Raw genomic sequence first — 18,127 nt, 5'->3', positions numbered from 1 at the left:
AGGCATCGTTCGCAGGACGCGTCGGAGGACATGGGAACGGCGCAGCAGGGGAAGGAGGTAATGGGTTAGGGTTCACCAAACCCTACCCATCTTATTTTTTTCCTAATAGTACCCAGTTTTTTGATAAATCACATAAAGAACCCCACTCTTTGCAGACAGCCCCCTACCCTTTGTTTGAATCGAAAATTGACCTACCAAGTTATGATAATGCCTTGATCGGTCCTAATAGTTTTGAAATATTACACGATCTGCCCATTGCATGTACGGTCAAACATAAATGTGGTGATAAAGATAAACGGTGGATTTTTGATTGTGGGGCCACTGACACGATGACTCATGATAGGAAGGATTTTGTAAATTTTTGTGGTTCTATGAAAAGTCAGATACAGACTGCAGATGGGGAATTAACGTCGGTAGAAGGGAATGGAACAATTGAGATTTCACCAACGTTAAGATTGTCAAATTGTCTATATGTTCCCAAATTGTCTCACAAGTTGATGTCTATTAGCCACGTGACGAAGGAATTAAATTGTACACTGTTAATGCATCCTAATTTCTGTGTATTACAGGATATCAGGACGAGGAGGATAATTGGGCGTGGCACTGAGCGTCAAGGCCTCTACTATGTTGATGAGATGACTCACCAAGGCAGTGCCGCGATGCTGGCTCACGGATCTGCGACTCGAGATGCTTGGTTGTGGCACAGACGTCTAGGTCATCCATCTCTTGGTTATTTTAAGTTGCTTTTTCCTAATTTTTCCCATCTCAAGGATTTTGAGTGTGAATCTTGTGTTTTGGCGAAAAGCCACAGACAGTCTTTTAAGTCCTCTGAAACTCGTGTCAAGAGCCTGTTTTCTTTAGTGCATGCTGATGTTTGGGGCCCTGCGCCCATTATTGGTGATCATGGTTTTCGATATTTTCTAATATTTGTGGATGATTGTTCAAGAATGACATGGGTATATTTTTTAAAAAATAAATCCGAAGTTTATGATAAATTTGTCCTTTTTTACAAACTAATTCAAACTCAATTTCAGTCGACCATTAAAGTCCTTAGGTCTGACAATGGGAGGGAATTCGTCAATAAGGAAATGGCAAATTTTTTCATGGAAAACGGGTTAGTTCATCAAACCTCATGCCCATACACCCCTGAACAAAATGGAGTAGCCGAGAGGAAAAATAGGATAATTATGGAAATAACTCGTGCCTTATTTTTTGATTCCAATGTTCCAAAATTTCTTTGGCCTGAGGCAGTTGCCACGGCTGTTTATTTGGTGAACTGTCTCCCTACAAAAATTTTGAAAATAAAACTCCATTACAACTTTTATCTTCCCTAGCCGACGTGCCTGAACCTCTTACCTTACCCCTTAAAATTTTTGGATGTTCTGTGTATGTCCATGTTCCTAAGCACGAGAGAACGAAATTTTCCGCATGCGCCATAAAATGTGTTTTTTTGGGGTATGGGATCAACCAAAAGGGTTATAGGTGCTTTGACCCATCGTCTAGAAAGATAATAACAACTATGAACTGTAATTTTTTGGAGTGTGAGTATTACTACACCAGTCTTAGTGGTCAGGGGGAGAGTAGCACTAGTAATATGGAGAGGACAAGTGGACCCCTAAACTGGTTTGTGCCATCACCAAGTGGCTCTGTTGTGGAACCAAACGAGACAGTTAGCACTGCCGCCGAGCCTGTCCCATCGGCGGTAGAGCCTCCTCAATATCCGCGTCCCAACAACCCTCCTCCAGTGATATCCGAGGTAATCCCTGAAACTGGAGTTAATAGTGCACATATTCCTAATGACTCCACTGCAGAGCAAATTGAAGATACAGAGTCAACCAAAAATGCTGTGATCGATGGAGATACCGGACAGTATACACTTCCGTATCGAAGCACGAGGGGCATCCCACCCAAGCGATACAGTCCAGAACGCATCTCGAAGAAAAGTAGATATTCAGTGGCAAATCTGGCTAAAGCAAATCTGACAGAAATGGCAGGGGCCTTTATGACGGCTCTGTATAAGGAAGAAGAGATTCCCAGATCGGCAGAGGAAGCAATGCAGATTCCACATTGGAGAGAGGCAATGCTTGTAGAAATGAATGCACTAATGAAGAGCAAAACGTGGGAAGTATGCGCAAGACCAGAAGGGTCTAGATTAGTGGGATGTCGATGGGTGTTCACAATCAAGAGGAAACCAGACGGGTCTATTGAACGCTACAAGGCAAGGTTAGTAGCAAAAGGCTATACTCAAACCTACGGAGTTGATTATGCAGAGACCTTCTCACCAGTGGCCAAAATGAACACCATTCGTGTACTGTTCTCTATTGCTGCAACAAAAGACTGGCCGCTACATCAGTTTGATGTAACCAACGCCTTCCTCCATGGTGAATTAACTAAGCCAATCTATATGGAAGCTCCGCCAGGCTTTGAGGGAGAATTCAAGATAGGAGAAGTGTGTAAGCTTAAGAAGACCCTCTATGGGTTGAAGCAGTCACCAAGAGCTTGGTTTGGAAGATTTACTGAAGTAATGAAGAAATATGGATACAAACAGAGTAACTCAGATCATACTCTGTTCCTAAAGAAGAAAGAGGGAAAAATCACCTGCCTGATTATCTACGTGGATGATATGATCCTGACTGGAGATGATGAGGAAGAAATGAGACAGCTAAGGAAGAACTTGTTTGCCGAGTTTGAGATGAAAGATTTGGGGCTCTTGAAATATTTTCTGGGTATTGAGGTGATGCGATCCAAGAAGGGAATATTCATAAGCCAACGGAAGTATGTTTTGGATCTCCTAACCGAAATAGGAATGCTAGATTGTAAGCCTACAGAAACACCGATGATGCAGAACCATGGTCTCCGACTGACTGAAGGGGCAGAGCTTACGCACCAAACAAGATATCAACGTCTGGTGGGTAAACTTATCTACCTTTCTCACACGAGGCCGGATATTGCATATGCCGTGGGAATAGTGAGTCAATTTATGCACAAACCTCAAGTCGATCATTGGGAAGCGGCATTAAGGATTGTGCGCTACTTGAAGGGAACTCCAGGACATGGGATATTGTTTGAGAACCATGGGAACTTAGCAATACATGGATTCACCGATGCAGATTGGGCAGGGAATCCAAATGATCGAAGATCTACCGCAGGATACTTTACATTCGTGGGAGGTAATCTTGTGACATGGCGAAGCAAGAAGCAAAAGGTGGTGGCCTTGTCAAGTGCAGAAGCAGAGTTCCGTGGGATCAAGAGTGGGTTGACAGAAATCCTATGGATAAAGAAGCTAATGACAGAACTTGGCTTGATGCCAAACGAGCCGTGTAGGCTCTTTTGTGACAACAAAGCAGCAATCAGCATATCTGAGAATCCAGTACAACATGATCGGACAAAACACGTTGAGGTAGACCGTCATTTCATCAAGGAAAATATAGAGGCGAAAGTGATAGACCTTCCATTTGTCCGCTCAAGAGATCAACTAGCGGATATTCTTACAAAGGCAGTGGATGCAAGAAGCTTCAGTGAAGTATTGGGCAAGTTGAAAATAGGAGATCCCATTGTTCAACTTGAGGGGGAGTGTTAGAAATCAGTGGAGTATTGGGCAAGACTATGCGAAGATTGTGGAAGTAATGGAGAATGATTCTTTCCTGATTAAGTGCTAGGGTAAATCATTTCACAATTATACCATATGTACATAATCTTACTGCCTATTTAGGCGTGTATCTTCACATTATTGTATAGACTGAAATGAATAAAAAACGAGGAGCCTTTCTCAACAGTATAGTACGTAGACATTACTAAATGCACGTATGTAATCTTCAATCCGTTGATTAACCCATATACACAATACCTCTAATAATGCATAATATACTGAGATAATGACAATTAACAGCTACATAATGCACTCCCTAAACAAAATAATGCACATACGTATATTCCAATAACAACAATTTATTAGTAATGTCTACGTACTATACCCTAGCCCCTAAGCTTATTAAACCCTTAGGGGAAACAAGAAACGTGTGTCAAACATCATAACATGGTACATCTTATTCGTATGCATTGCAATTCACATATTGTGCATTATATAGTTAATAACATCCATTACTCGTGACAATTTGGTGAATTATTCGTATCGTTTTATAATTTGTTATTAATGCGTACGTACTATACCCTAGCCCCTAAGCTTATTAAACCCTTAGGGGAAACAAGAAACGTGTGTCAAACATTATAACACAGCACATCTTGTTCGTATGCATTGCAGTTCACAAATTGTGCATTATATAGTCAATTATATCCATTACTCGTTACCATGTGAAGATTACATACGTGTCTACGTACTATAGGGGAAACAAGAAACGTGTGTCCAAACATCATAACATGGTACATCTTATTTGTATGCATTGCAGTTCACATATTGTGCATTATATAGTCAATTATATGCATTACTCGTGACCATGTGGTGCATTATTCGCAGATACCAAAATGTGGCAGTTACTTTTCCGTCAAATGACAATAATAACCCTGTAATGCATACAACCACCTTCTATAATGCAACACGGAACCAGTTTTATAGAATCAATCTGATCCGTTGATGCCTTAGATCTAACGCGTAATATTAAGAAGGAAAAAGGATCTAAGATGTGAAAAGGAGAATAACGGTCCCCTATATATATATATATATATATATATATATATATATATATATATATATATATCAAAATACAGACTAAATACACCCTTAAGTCCAAAAATACAGACTAAATCTGGAGCGTTGGATCTGCCTATGGGCGGCCACGATTTAGGCTTGACAATCATAAACTTATGTCATAATAAGGTTTAGTAGAGTCATAAAAGGGTAAAAATGGAAACAAAAAAATATGCCCAGACGTTCGGTTTTTCTTCGCGGAAATCATGGAATCATCACTCCACACGCCATTAACCTGATTGTTCGGTTCCAACCTATTCACTTCGTCTCTCTCTCACCCCCCACAATATATCTAACGCCACCCAAAAACACTAATCACCAAAATCAAACATTACTTCTGTAATTTCTGAAGCGGCACAACATTTACGAGCTCCTACCACTCTTTGTTCAGTCGAAGAGGCGTCCGATAGTTCACCTACATCAGCCATCCACAATACGCCCTCCAGCCCAGACAATCTTTCCCGATCCACCAAGCACCGAACCGGAAAATCAAACAATCGACCACGGCAATGGTGAATACTCGAGCTTCTGGATCTACAACGACCGACGGAAAAGGTTAGATGTTTGTAGTATCCCATAGCCTATACCGCTTTCAAATACATCAAAACTAAAAGGGTTTTTTTTGTTCAACTAGTGTATGAAAGGAGGAACACTAAAAACAAGCCACCACAGATCCCCAAAGCTCAAACCAGTAAATTGTTTTCCCCTTCTAGTTTATTTAATGAGTTAATACCGTATCAATATTGGAAGCAGCGTATGTAATTGTGATATTTTTCATAAACAAAAGCCCATTCTGCAACAAAACCAACAACAGAGTCATGCGAGTGTATGCATGACATAAATCCATATTATTATGCTTAAATTGTTTTATTCTTGTGACGCTTCACTCTTAAAAAGTCAAAATAAAGAGATACAGAACAGAAAAATAATTGCTTGGCTACCAGGCTTTTTTAATGTGAATTTTTAAATGTAATGTTCAAAGCTACTGTGATTATGTTTCAGGGGTTGTATTACAAAATAAAACAACACCTCACTCCACCAAAGGGCAAGAGGCTGATGCAAAAACAACAAATCCTGGTAACTGTCTCTGATCCTCCAAACTGGAACTTAGTTGTGATGTTTGAGATGATATATGTAATTACATTTGGTTATGTTAAACACCTAGGGCTTAAGTTGGAACAACTCAGTATTAACTATCTCTGCTATTTAGATAGATGTGATTGTTTGTATGAAAAAAGGTGTGAGATGGGTGGCATCTCTGTGTGTATGTAAGCATCAGTGACTTTAATGTTTGTAAATAATATAAAAAAGTAGAACTAAGCTTAAATATGCCATCATATAAGAGTAGTCAAACCAATAACATTGAGACGGATAAAAAAAGACACGGCTGAACATATTTCAACAGCTCGAACAGGTGCATAAATGAATATACCGTGCATATCTTGCTGTGTTTGTTATGATGTGAGTATTAAACAACTGTTTTGTTGTGAACAATATGTCTCAAAAATGAGTTGATTATTATGGCTAAACTCAACATAGGACATTAATGAAAACAATTAACTATGTATGCAGTTTAAACTTCAATGTTTAATACACATATTATGACTTCTGACTAATATAATACTCCTGGAGCATGTCATTTTTACCTCTACCTGAAATTCTGAAAGTAAGAATTGTTTGTGGGAATAATTTGGTGTTGTCAGTGATGAATACTATGTGTTTATAAGAATGTCATTGTATTTAGTGTTTGCAGAATATTTCTGTACAAGTAGCACTAATCATGATTATACTTTCAGATACAAGGCCTACACCCAAAAACGTTGCAGTAGTGGATAAACATGCTGGAGACACGGCTGAACCTGTATCTCAATCTGGAAAATGTGAGAACAATAATAAACTTAAGATGTCTTGCATTATTTGAAATGATTTGTGTAAAAAAAATTTGATTTGTTATGATTCTTATGTCTCAATTTTATATTCAAACTTCGATGTCTATGTTTGTTATGATTAGTGAATACAATAGAACTAATTTGATCATGTTTTTGTAAATGTAACACAATGTGTAGCTGTAGGAAGGACTGGATTGTCCTTAAACAAAGCCAATGAACTGATTATTAGGAAAAGAGCCCGGGGCACATGAAAGCCTAAAAAGAATGAATCTGGAAACGACTGGAAATGTGAATGCAGATACATCCCATGTCCCAGACAATGATGCAGTTAAGAATACGCCTGATAGTTTCATGCTTATTATGACCTAACATGTTTATATGTTATTATGACATATACTAGCGCATATTTTGACATGAAAGTGTTCATTTTAATAATAATATTATTATTTATCATATGACATATTAAAAGCGTACCATGACCAAGATTGACACCATTTTATTATGACTTCGTTTGTCGCATAACATGACACAACACTGATTTTTTAACTATTTACAGTATACGCGTAAGACGAATAATTTTCATATTACGTAGTCAATGACCTACATAGTCAATTAATATGACCTACATAGTAAATTAATATGACCCACATAGTCAATTAATATGACCCAAACCAGCTAATACATGCATGTAATTGTAAGAGAAATCTTCAACCGTGCTAATACTTGCAGCCATGAGCATGATTGAATATAACTGTAAAACAATTTTCATATTACGTAGTTGGTTTTTTCAATTATAAAAAGAATACGATTCGACAACCATAATGAATTGAAGGGTGAAATCGCAAGAAGACGCGATGTGAAACAATTTGAAACGAAAAAAATATATGGTATGTTGCTGCATAGTCATAATCATTCTACTACGTTACTATGAAAAAAAATATCACTCAGTCTACCCTTAAGGACTAACCCATTACACAAAATAGGTATTCTTTGCATTCTGCGTTTCAAAAAGGTACTACACTGTGTGCTTTTGTTTCAAACGAAAATCAGTGGTGATTATAGATGCTTGTAAAGATGGAGAAGACAATGACTTGCGATTCACCTACGGGAGTATTCCAGAGGCATTGGTATGAATTCAACATTACAACTCACAGTACTACAAAATAATTACTGAAACTAACACTTTGCATGCATTACAGAGGACATTCTTTTGTAAGTATTTATCAAGAATTGGATGTCACAATCAATGCAAATCGATTATAAACATTCCTATTCAGAGGATGAAGATGAGTTGGAGAACAACAGACAATGCAGAAGACAGTGGCGTTTATTTACTTAGACACCTTGAAGTCTACATGGGTGAAAGGGAGGGACAATGGAATTGTGGACTAACGACAAAGAACAAAGGTGTGCTACAGTTTTTAAGAGCTAAATACAACCGTGTGTTGATGTTGGCAGGAATTAATCACAGCGCATTACTGAATAAAGATGCGGCATATAAACATTATGCGAAGGAAAACAAGAAAACCAAGATCAACGTAGAACACATGATAGCAAACTACGGATCAGTGCAAATGTATATTGCGTATGTTAAATAAGTTTTTCATTTTGTTCGTTTCTTTGTTGACACTGTTACCCTTGTTTTGGAATTGCGTTTTACACAGCTCACGGATATCAAACACAACGTTAGTCTGTTTCTCCTATAAGTTATGAATTTTTTTAGAGTAATTCCATCTTACTGTTTTCTTATTAAAAGTGTTTTTTCTAAATGTGGTGCTGTAAACAGTAAACCGTATATTGAGGCATAATAGAGTGCATAAGTAGGTCATAACATTTTTAGTATACAATGTGTCATAATAAGAATAACACCACAAATCATTACCTAACACTATTGGGACCCAAACGAAATACCTAAACAACAGTACGATTGAAAAAAAAATAATTAGGTGTGTAACAAATGCAGTACAACAACCATGCATTTTTTTAAGTGGAATAGATTTCAAGCAATCCACAAAAATTATGTAGAATAATAGACAACCATTTGGGTCATACTAATTAATGTTATATGTCAAAACAACAATATGTTAAAATAGGGTGAAACTATAACTACATTCAAGTCATAATACATGGATTGTATTTTATAACTCAAAAGATGAATGTATTCTAATATGTCATAACAAACAAAAAATAGGTCATGGTCATATAAATGTAACATTAAGCAAATATGGTATGCAAATTCGACGGAGTATTGAAGAAGAATAAATTATAGGCTAATAAACTCAACTAGAGAGCAGTTAGAGGAGAGAATACGATGCACGATTATAGGAATTAGTATAACTAACTATATAAAGTAATTTACTTAATTATCCTTTGTCGATTAGAAATAATTAAAATAGTAATATCTCAAAATTAAATCTGGCCATTATTTAATCTAATCTTAAGATTAGATTGTCTAATCCAATGGACATAATTTGGTCTGCAATTCTTGGTTTAAGGCCATTTTTGTTTTGATCAAATACCTATATATATATATAGGGGAGTGATCAAGATATAACTAATCTTAAGTGTATAACTAGAGAACAAATCTCAGCCACACATCTTAATGGAACAAATATTATTTATTTTAATAATATAAAATAGGGCAAGGGTATTTTTGGAAATTACCTTATGAAATTTAAATCAAATTACGCAGCAAGTTCATCAACAAGCCGGAGAGAAAGTGATCTGAAATCTCATCTATGAAGCTCCTCCTCTCTGTAGATATGGTGATTCACGGCGGCGAAGTCTATCTGGTGTTTTACGGCGAAGATCTTGACGGTGGAAGAAGATCCCGATTCACAGTGGAGATCGGAGATCGGTACTTTGAAGGATTAATAGGATAAGAAATTTTCTTTTGAAGCTGAATTAGATACGTTGGCTTCAAATTCCAATGCAGCCATTTCGTGTCAATCATTCAACTCCCTCCTATTCACGATTTTTGTAATTAATTGGGAATTTGCTTAATTATTTCTTAAACTTGATAATCTCACCAGAGAGTTTAAATAGGAGTACAAAAATTCGGTTGAGGCCGTGGGAATAGATTAACTGAGATTGCTTTTGATGTGGTTAAATCGAATAACTTTGTGGGAATTGTACGTATATATTGATAGTGAATTAGATAAATTACTACTACTACTACTACTACTAATTTTACAATGCACAGTTACTCGTATTTTATCTTTGCTAAGATCCACTTCACATTTTAACTACTCCGCATTTCCTTATTTTAGAAATAAAATGTGTGCTTGTTAATCACATGCCAACACAGTTCCACTTCACTTTTTAATTTCACTCTTGTTTACAAAACACATCACTCTTATTGTGATTTTACTTCACTCTTGTTTACAAAACACGTCACTCTTAGCATGATTTTACTTCACTCTTATTTACAAAACACGTCACTCTTATTGTGATTTTACTTCACTCTTGTTTACAAAACATGTCACTCTTAGCATGGGTTTACTTCAATCTTGTTTACAAAACACATCACTCTTATTGTGATTTTACTTCACTTTTGTTTACAAAACACATCACTCTTATTGTGATTTTACTTCACTCTTGTTTACAAAAAAGTCATTCTTATCATAATTTTACTTCACTCTTGTTTACAAAACACGTCACTCTTATTGTGATTTTACTTCACTCTTGTTTACAAAACACATCACTCTTATTGTGATTTTACTTCACTCTTGTTTACAAAACACATCACTCTTACTCAGATTTTACGTCACTCTTGTTCACAAAACACATCACTCTTACTCAGATTTTACTTCACTCTTGTTCACAAAACACATCACTCTTACTTAGATTTTACTTCACTCTTGTTCACAAAACACATCACTCTTACTCAGATTTTACTTCACTCTTGTTCACAAAACACATCACTCTTACTCAGATTTTACTTCACTCTTGTTCACAAAACACATCACTCTTACTCAGATTTTACTTCACTCTTGTTCACAAAACACATCACTCTTACTCAGATTTTACTTCACTCTTGTTTAAGAAATAGGCACTTCATTGAACAACAAAACATCACAAAGATTAAGAAATCAATGTGAAAATCAACAGTTTCGCACCCAAATATCCAATGTTGTTTATTCTAGATAGAGCAATTTCCTATCACGAAACGCTAAAAATCGAAATCAATCTCAGAGTCAAAATCAAAGTGCTTCCTTCTTCTCAAAATCATCTGATTTCTCTTCCTCCTCTATCTGCTTCATCACCGCCTCCTCCGCATCGAGCAGCGGCGCATAGTAATCGGAATGCGCCTCCATACACTTCCTCAACGCCGAAGTCGCCTGAACGCATTTCTCCACGATATCCTCTTTGTTCTTCTCCCCTTCCTCCACGCACTTCTCCCAATCCGTGAAAGTCTCTCTCCAACCGCGGCGGCGCCGTCTATTAGATACACAGCCCCGTCGGCTGAGACATCTCCGACGGCAACGACCACCGTCAGCTGCTTTCTCTGTCTGATTTTCTGAATTTCACAGCGCAAAGAGATTGATGAGCCGAAGAATGCGTTTCCGCCATTCAAGGATGATTTTTTGATCGAGTTTGAGGGGACGAAGAGAGCCTGGAATTGAGCGACCGACGCCATTTCAATTTTGTATGTGAAGTGACAATTATACCCCCGCCTTGTTATTGTGGAGTAACTTTATGATTGAGGAAACTAATTTCTCCTTAAATTAGAAAATTACCTGTATTAATACTAACCCTTGATTTTCTTGATCTTGTGGTTATGATTTGTTCTCTAGTTATTTGGTTAAGGGGTGTTTGCCATAGATCACTACCATATATATATATATATATATATATATATATATATATATATATATATAGGATTGTGATCAAGATAGAACCATTCTTAAACGTAGAACCATTCTTAAACGTAGAACAAATGCCAAACGGAGGTCGTTAGATCTTTTAATCCAATGATGTTGATTTGCACAACAACTTCCCATTACAACCAAAACTATTATTAATGGGTGAATGCAGATAAGTGAAAAAATAAAGCATGCATGGACTCTTCTTCGTTTCATTCATTCTTCCATCAACATGTGAGTTTTTTCACATGTTGAGTCCGGAATGTCGTGAAAACATAGTCTAATATGTATGATTTTTAATCTTGACCGTCATTTTTTCCTCATCCAATGAATAAAATATGTAGAGTTCTAGGTTCTACACTTAAGAATGGTTCTATCTTTAACGCAACCCTATATATATATATATATATATATATATATATATAGGACTGTGATCAATACCAAACCACTCTTAAACCTTAAACGCCGAACAACATCATTATATGATAACATGGAGTTCATTATAATGAACTAATAACAAACTTATAATGAACTTCAGATTTCTAAACTATGCATGATGATGTCATTGTTTTTAAATCTCAGAATTCCCTATAATGAACTACCAATAAAGTTGTAATGAACTCCACGTTATTATATAATGATGTGTTTGGCGTTTAATGTTTTAAACTAGTTTGGTATATAATACAACCCTATCTATATATATATATATTTAAATATATATATATGGATGTATTCATTTTCTTTTTGTATTTTTTATTCTTATACATAGGGTCGGTTCAATTGCTATGATTATTTATGACCAAAGGCCATAACTAATCTTACTTTTGTTCGGTTGATTTTCCAAAAGCTCGACCCGTGATCTATAAAATTCACTTCGTATATTTTTGTTTCCATCAAATTAAATAAAAGCAGTTGAAAATGCAATCAACACATACATACTAACCAAGTGGGCTTGAGATGAGTCTGAATATATTTAAAAAAATTCTAGCCCAGCCTCACCCCAGCCCAGCCCAGCTGGCCCACTTTGGAACAAATCTCCATTTCCCAAACTCAAATCTATTTCACCGCAGAATCCTTCCGATTCAACGGAAAAATGCTGCGCCGTCTCGCCGCCCAGCGCATTCTTGAGCTCCGTCAAGCATTCCGTCATCCACAGGTTTTTGCTTTCTTCATTCCCGAGATTTTTTAACGCTTGTCTTTTCTATTTCTTATTTTCCGATCTTAAATTGTGTTTTCTGCAGGCATCGCGATCCTTCTCCACTGCGCTTAACTATGTGAGTTAGTTTCTATGCTTAAGTTTGCTGAGATTTTTTATTGCAATTTGTTAGCATTTGTTGCGGTTTATTTTCTTAATTAATATGCTAGCGACCTGATTTATCATTTTTTTGTGGATTTCAGCATCTTGATAGTCCGGATAATAATCCAGATCTTCCATGGGAGTTCTATGGAAAGAACAAGGAAAAGGTAAGTTGAATTGACTGTTTCAGATTATTGCTGGTTTTCTTCTTCATATTTGGATTGACGAATGGGTTGCCATAGCCGATGATCTATTGTTTGCTATATTTGATAGCAGCAGCTAGCTTAAGGGAGAAATGTGATTTGCTTTGATCAATTGCAGTTGTCAATGCAGATTATCCATATGCTTCTATGGCATTAGCATTTAGTTGTTTGGTCATGGAGTTTGTTTTAGTCTGTGTGCGTATGACTCTCAAGGGTCCAAGTCTAAATTGTAATGTATTGTCGGCAGCTATTCTAGGTTAATTTTTTAGTTTAGGTTCTGTACATAAACCAACCTAAACTCTTTGGTTGCAATGTGAAAAATGGCTACCAGGAACATATTTAATTGATAATCACTGTGGCTATTATAGGAAACTTATGTGAATAGTGACTGCAGTGAAGTTATGCTCTGTTCTATTTTAATCATAATCAGTAGTATATGTCTTTATTCCCTTGATCAAATAAAGGTTTCTTTTTATGCAGGTTAAGGAGATATTGTCTCACTATCCTTCAAACTACAAGCAATCTGCTGTCATTCCTTTGCTTGATCTTGCACAACAGCAACATGGAGGTTGGCTCTCAGTTTCAGCAATGAATCATGTATGTTAATCAGATATATAGTGTCTTCTTCCAAATATCTATTTCATATTATCTAGGTCCATCTCGTATGTTTTCTTACAAAATTAATCACTTGGAAGCTGAAATAGTATCGCTGCTATGGTGCAATACAATACTTAGTACCAATGGCACCAACGTTCCTTCAGTTCTACTTTTAAACATCCTTAATTGAGATTAGGATAAACATGCTTAATTGTGATGTTGATACTTGATACCAAAAGTGTTGGATGTCATTTGCCTCTTTCCCACCCGGAAACACTATTTGAGCAGTCCGGGTAGAGATTTGCAAATTGGAATGTATGGGCATCCTCATCGGAGATCATCGAAGATTTTCCAAGCAAAGTACCAAACATAGAACATTCATGTGGTTTATTTATTCGAAATAATGTAAGAAGGCATATTCCTCCAACAACTGTAATAACCTTATAGATATTTATAGGGTGAATCATCATTGCAAAAATAATTAAAATTGTTCAAACTATGGAATTCTACTGCTTTGGCATACTGCTTTTAGTAGACCTCCACCATACATTTTTGTTGGATATAATAGCTGTGTTTGGATGTCATTCTCTTATAAATTAAGCATTTATTATTAATAGTTTTGGGGGGAAGGGCTTGTTTGATAGAACTGAATCTGTAGAAGACTGCCAATAGCAGCTGTTCGAGGATTAAAAATTTTTAAGTCTCAAGTCTCCTTAACTTCCCAACTTACATAATTAAGGATCACACATCACTTGCTTGCTTCAGCTTATATATTGCTTTCCCCCGTCTTAATTATTCTGATTACGATGGCTATCTGTAAGTCAAGCTGATTAGTAACCACTCTGCAAGTTCCATGTCCAATTGCAAAAATTATCTTATTGTAAGTCTTCCCCATGTATTTATCTTGACAGTGACACTGATGTCTGAATCTCTGATGGTCTGTATCATGCTGTTTCCAAACTTGTTATTTCAGTATGTTTTTCTGATACGTGATTGATATGAATATATGACTAACCAATATTTCATTTAAATTTTCTGTGTCATCATTAAAGGTTGCTAAGATCATTGATGTTCCTCCAATTCGTGTATATGAGGTTGCAACCTTCTATTCGATGTTCAACCGAACAAAGGTAATTTATAATGCTCCAAATTGGTTATGACACACAAGATGTGCTAGCTATGTAGGTGAATTTCTCATAATCCAAGCTACTTGTTGGTGACTGAAGGTTGGAAAATACCACCTATTGGTATGTGGTACTACACCTTGCATGATCCGCGGTTCTAGAGAAATTGAATCAGCACTATTGAGTCACCTAGGAGTTAAGCGCAATGGTAAAGTCATGTAATCTAATTTTCGTCTCTTTTTACTTTTCTGATCTTCTGTAACATACTAACATTAAAACATGGAGTCCTCTGAGCCTGTTGTGATTTTTATTATAATCCGCCATATACATTCTGCAGAAGTAACTAAGGACGGACTTTTTTCTGTTGGAGAAATGGAATGCATGGTATGTTACCATATGAGAATCTCTCTATTATAGACATTGTCTTTCTTGTTGTGCTCATTAAGTTGCTAATTTATAGTGTTTCTTCACTAATCACCATTTGTGTTAACTCCTGAGATATCTCTGCGCATTGAATACAATGCATCTTGCAACACTGAAGAAGAATAATTTTCATTATATTCTGATGTTTTAAACTATATAACTCCAACAGCAAGTTCATGTTTAGATGCGAACCACCTAGTCGTTATAATTGGCAGTTTAAATTTGGAAGTATCAAATTCTATGATTTTAGATCATACCAACCTCTTAAGAAAGTAGTGGTGGAGCATCACTAAATGCAAAAGTCTATATCTACGACCCCTGTTGTTTAGCATCTTCTCTTTTATGGGGTGAGATTTTTATGTGTGTCGTGATGCTGCAGAGTGCTACTATTCCTCATATTACATTTCGGATTGTGATTGAATGTTGTCTTTGATATTGTTGCATCATCTTTTCAATTTAAAGTTGAAAAACATGAAATTTGAAACCAAAGAAGGTGTAGGAATCTTATTTGGAGATAACAATTTGTATAACAAATCTGGGATAATACTTACAGTTTTATTCTGGCCCTGTGATTCTGCTGGAGTAATTATTCCTACCATCATAAGTTAAATACACAACTATAGGATAAATTAGATAAGTAGATATAAAATGATCTAATCTGCCAACGAAAGCTAAGTGAAAATAGTGGCCTGGAATTTAAGGTTCTTATCAAATTCTGACCCTATGAAAATGCTCATGTCTAGGACAACCTATATGCTATGTAATGATTTTTATAGACTAATGCATGATGTGATGATTGATATCTTGTTGGTGTATTAGGGATCTTGTGTAAATGCTCCAATGATCACTGTTGCTGACTACTCCAGTGGATCCGAGGGATATACCTATAATTATTACGTGAGTGCTGCTGTTTTCATTCAGATGCTGTACAACTGAATGCCTCAGAAATAACCTTAGTTCCTTTTGATTGCTACAGGAAGACATTACTCCGAAGAGAGTTGTCGAGATTGTGGAGGCCCTCAGAAGAGGGGAAAAGCCTCCAGTAAGACATGTGATTGAGTCATCAAGATTGTCAGTCAAGTCATTGCTATGTTTAGTTACATATATATGTTTTTTTATTTCAGCATGGCACACAAAATGCCAACCGCATAAACTCTGGACCGGAAGGTGGGAACACTACATTGTTAGGTGAGCCTAAGCCTCCTCCATGCCGGGACCTTGATGCCTGCTGAACAAGGTGATTTAGACATTATTCTTGCAAATAATGATGAAGAGGTATTGACAAATTCGGAGCATCTGTACGATGTAAGCTGTCGAGTTTACTCAAAATGAATGTCGGAATTATGTTTCTTCTTTTTTTGGCTCCCCCATCCAACCATTATGTGGGTTGATTATGGAGCTGAGTTTGTTGAGGTTTGATGTTAGTGCTTCAGCCAAAGCCTTGAAATACTGTAAACTAAGGAATTGTTGAAATAATCTTACTTGGGCTGTGATCACAGTTTATCTGCAGCTTCCCATGTTCGTTTATATTCATTCCACCGAGAAGGAAAAGTGTGTTTTGTAGGTTGATAAATTATATATTATCATGAATTTCAATTGGAGTGCTAATTTCCCACAAAGAATGACTTCTGGCTTGTTCAAAATGAGGTTGGAGCTGAGTTCATAATTTAAAAGCAAGTTGACAATTATATTTAAAATGAGTTAGATAGCATGACTTGCATCGGAGTCCATCTGCAGTTCTAGCTCGAATCACACCGCGAAAAAGACATCATAGCAACCTGAATCGTGCAAAGAGGAAGTTCGATTCCACCTCCCTTTTAATTAAGCGACCTTAATTACTGATTGTTGTGATTCCAATATTACTATGAACGGATTAAGATACTTTAATAATAATAATTGATTACGAAAATAATATCATAACATTATCCAATATCCTTTTCGTATTTTTAAATGAGTAGTGATAGATTAACAAAAAATGTATATATAAAATGTTGGGAGTATATTTGTCATTTTCTTTCATTTGCAATAAATAAGGAACTTACCTATTTTAATTGTACTATAATTTGACATTATAACCTCTCATGTTAATTAAAGGCATGGACTATAATACTTTCAACTATATATATAAAAAAATATTATACTTCAATTTTTTTCTAATAAAAATATTTTATTTTCTGAAATTTAAACAAATATTTTACATTATGCTTTTATAGTCTTAACAAAAAAAATATGAAAAACGAATTAAAAAAAGATACTTAACATTTTTTATTTATAACAAAATTCTTACCTATAAACTTATTTTTTCATAAAATCATTTAAATTATCATTTTATTCGAAAACCAATTTGTATATTTTTTTATATTTTGTATCTCGTACGTACATTGTATTTTATTTCATTTTCTTCAAATTTTAATATTTGTGATTTAATATTTAAAGCTTATGATTTCACATATACTCCCCTTGTCCCACAATAAAAGTCACACTTTGTCATTTTGGTCCGTCCCACAATAAGAGTCACAATTTAAAGTATAAATTAAAAGTATAAATTAAAAATTAAAAATCAGTAGTTTTTAAAATTTACTATATGGCATAATACGAGAGAAATTTTAAATAAAAGTAAAAAGAGTATTTTGCCCAATTTTTACTTTGTAGAAAAAGAAACAATTTATTTTTCTTCATATCATTGTGATAGTTAAATAAAATGAAAAAAAAGTTATTCCGTTAATATATTATGAATGATTGTTCTATCTAAAATTTTATTGTGAATCCTTTTAGTAACGGTGAATATTTCCAAGAAGAAAATCAATTACATGTTTTAAACAATATAAATAAGTAAGGAAAATTATAATAGTATAATTTCCTCCTATAATTGTTAATAGGGTCAAATTAGTCATAAAAGTATGTAATTAATGATGATACCAATTAAAAATAATTTGATATTATCCTATTCAAATTTGAAGGGATTTTGCATATATAATTTTGTTAATTTATCTTTTTTCTTTTTTAATATACCTTCTGCATTAC

At 35.4% G+C, this 18,127-nt stretch overlaps 1 protein-coding gene across 1 annotated transcript; it reads left to right on the top strand.

Moving 5' to 3' along the window:
* Positions 1-12,489: 12,489 nt before the first annotated feature.
* LOC121762965 (NADH dehydrogenase [ubiquinone] flavoprotein 2, mitochondrial-like) lies at positions 12,490-16,630 on the top strand. The gene is made up of 10 exons (XM_042158990.1): positions 12,490-12,615; positions 12,701-12,733; positions 12,858-12,923; positions 13,440-13,556; positions 14,609-14,686; positions 14,783-14,888; positions 15,018-15,064; positions 15,923-16,000; positions 16,080-16,145; positions 16,228-16,630. Exons 1-10 carry the CDS (start codon positions 12,553-12,555, stop codon positions 16,333-16,335), a joined length of 762 nt encoding a protein of 253 aa, XP_042014924.1. The 5' UTR covers positions 12,490-12,552; the 3' UTR covers positions 16,336-16,630.
* Positions 16,631-18,127: the final 1,497 nt, after the last annotated feature.

This window comes from Salvia splendens, chromosome 13 (assembly GCF_004379255.2).
Source record: "Salvia splendens isolate huo1 chromosome 13, SspV2, whole genome shotgun sequence".
Classification (NCBI taxonomy): Eukaryota; Viridiplantae; Streptophyta; class Magnoliopsida; order Lamiales; family Lamiaceae; genus Salvia; species Salvia splendens.
Note: the sequence above shows the minus strand (reverse complement) of the source record. Positions and strands in the feature narration are given on the sequence as shown.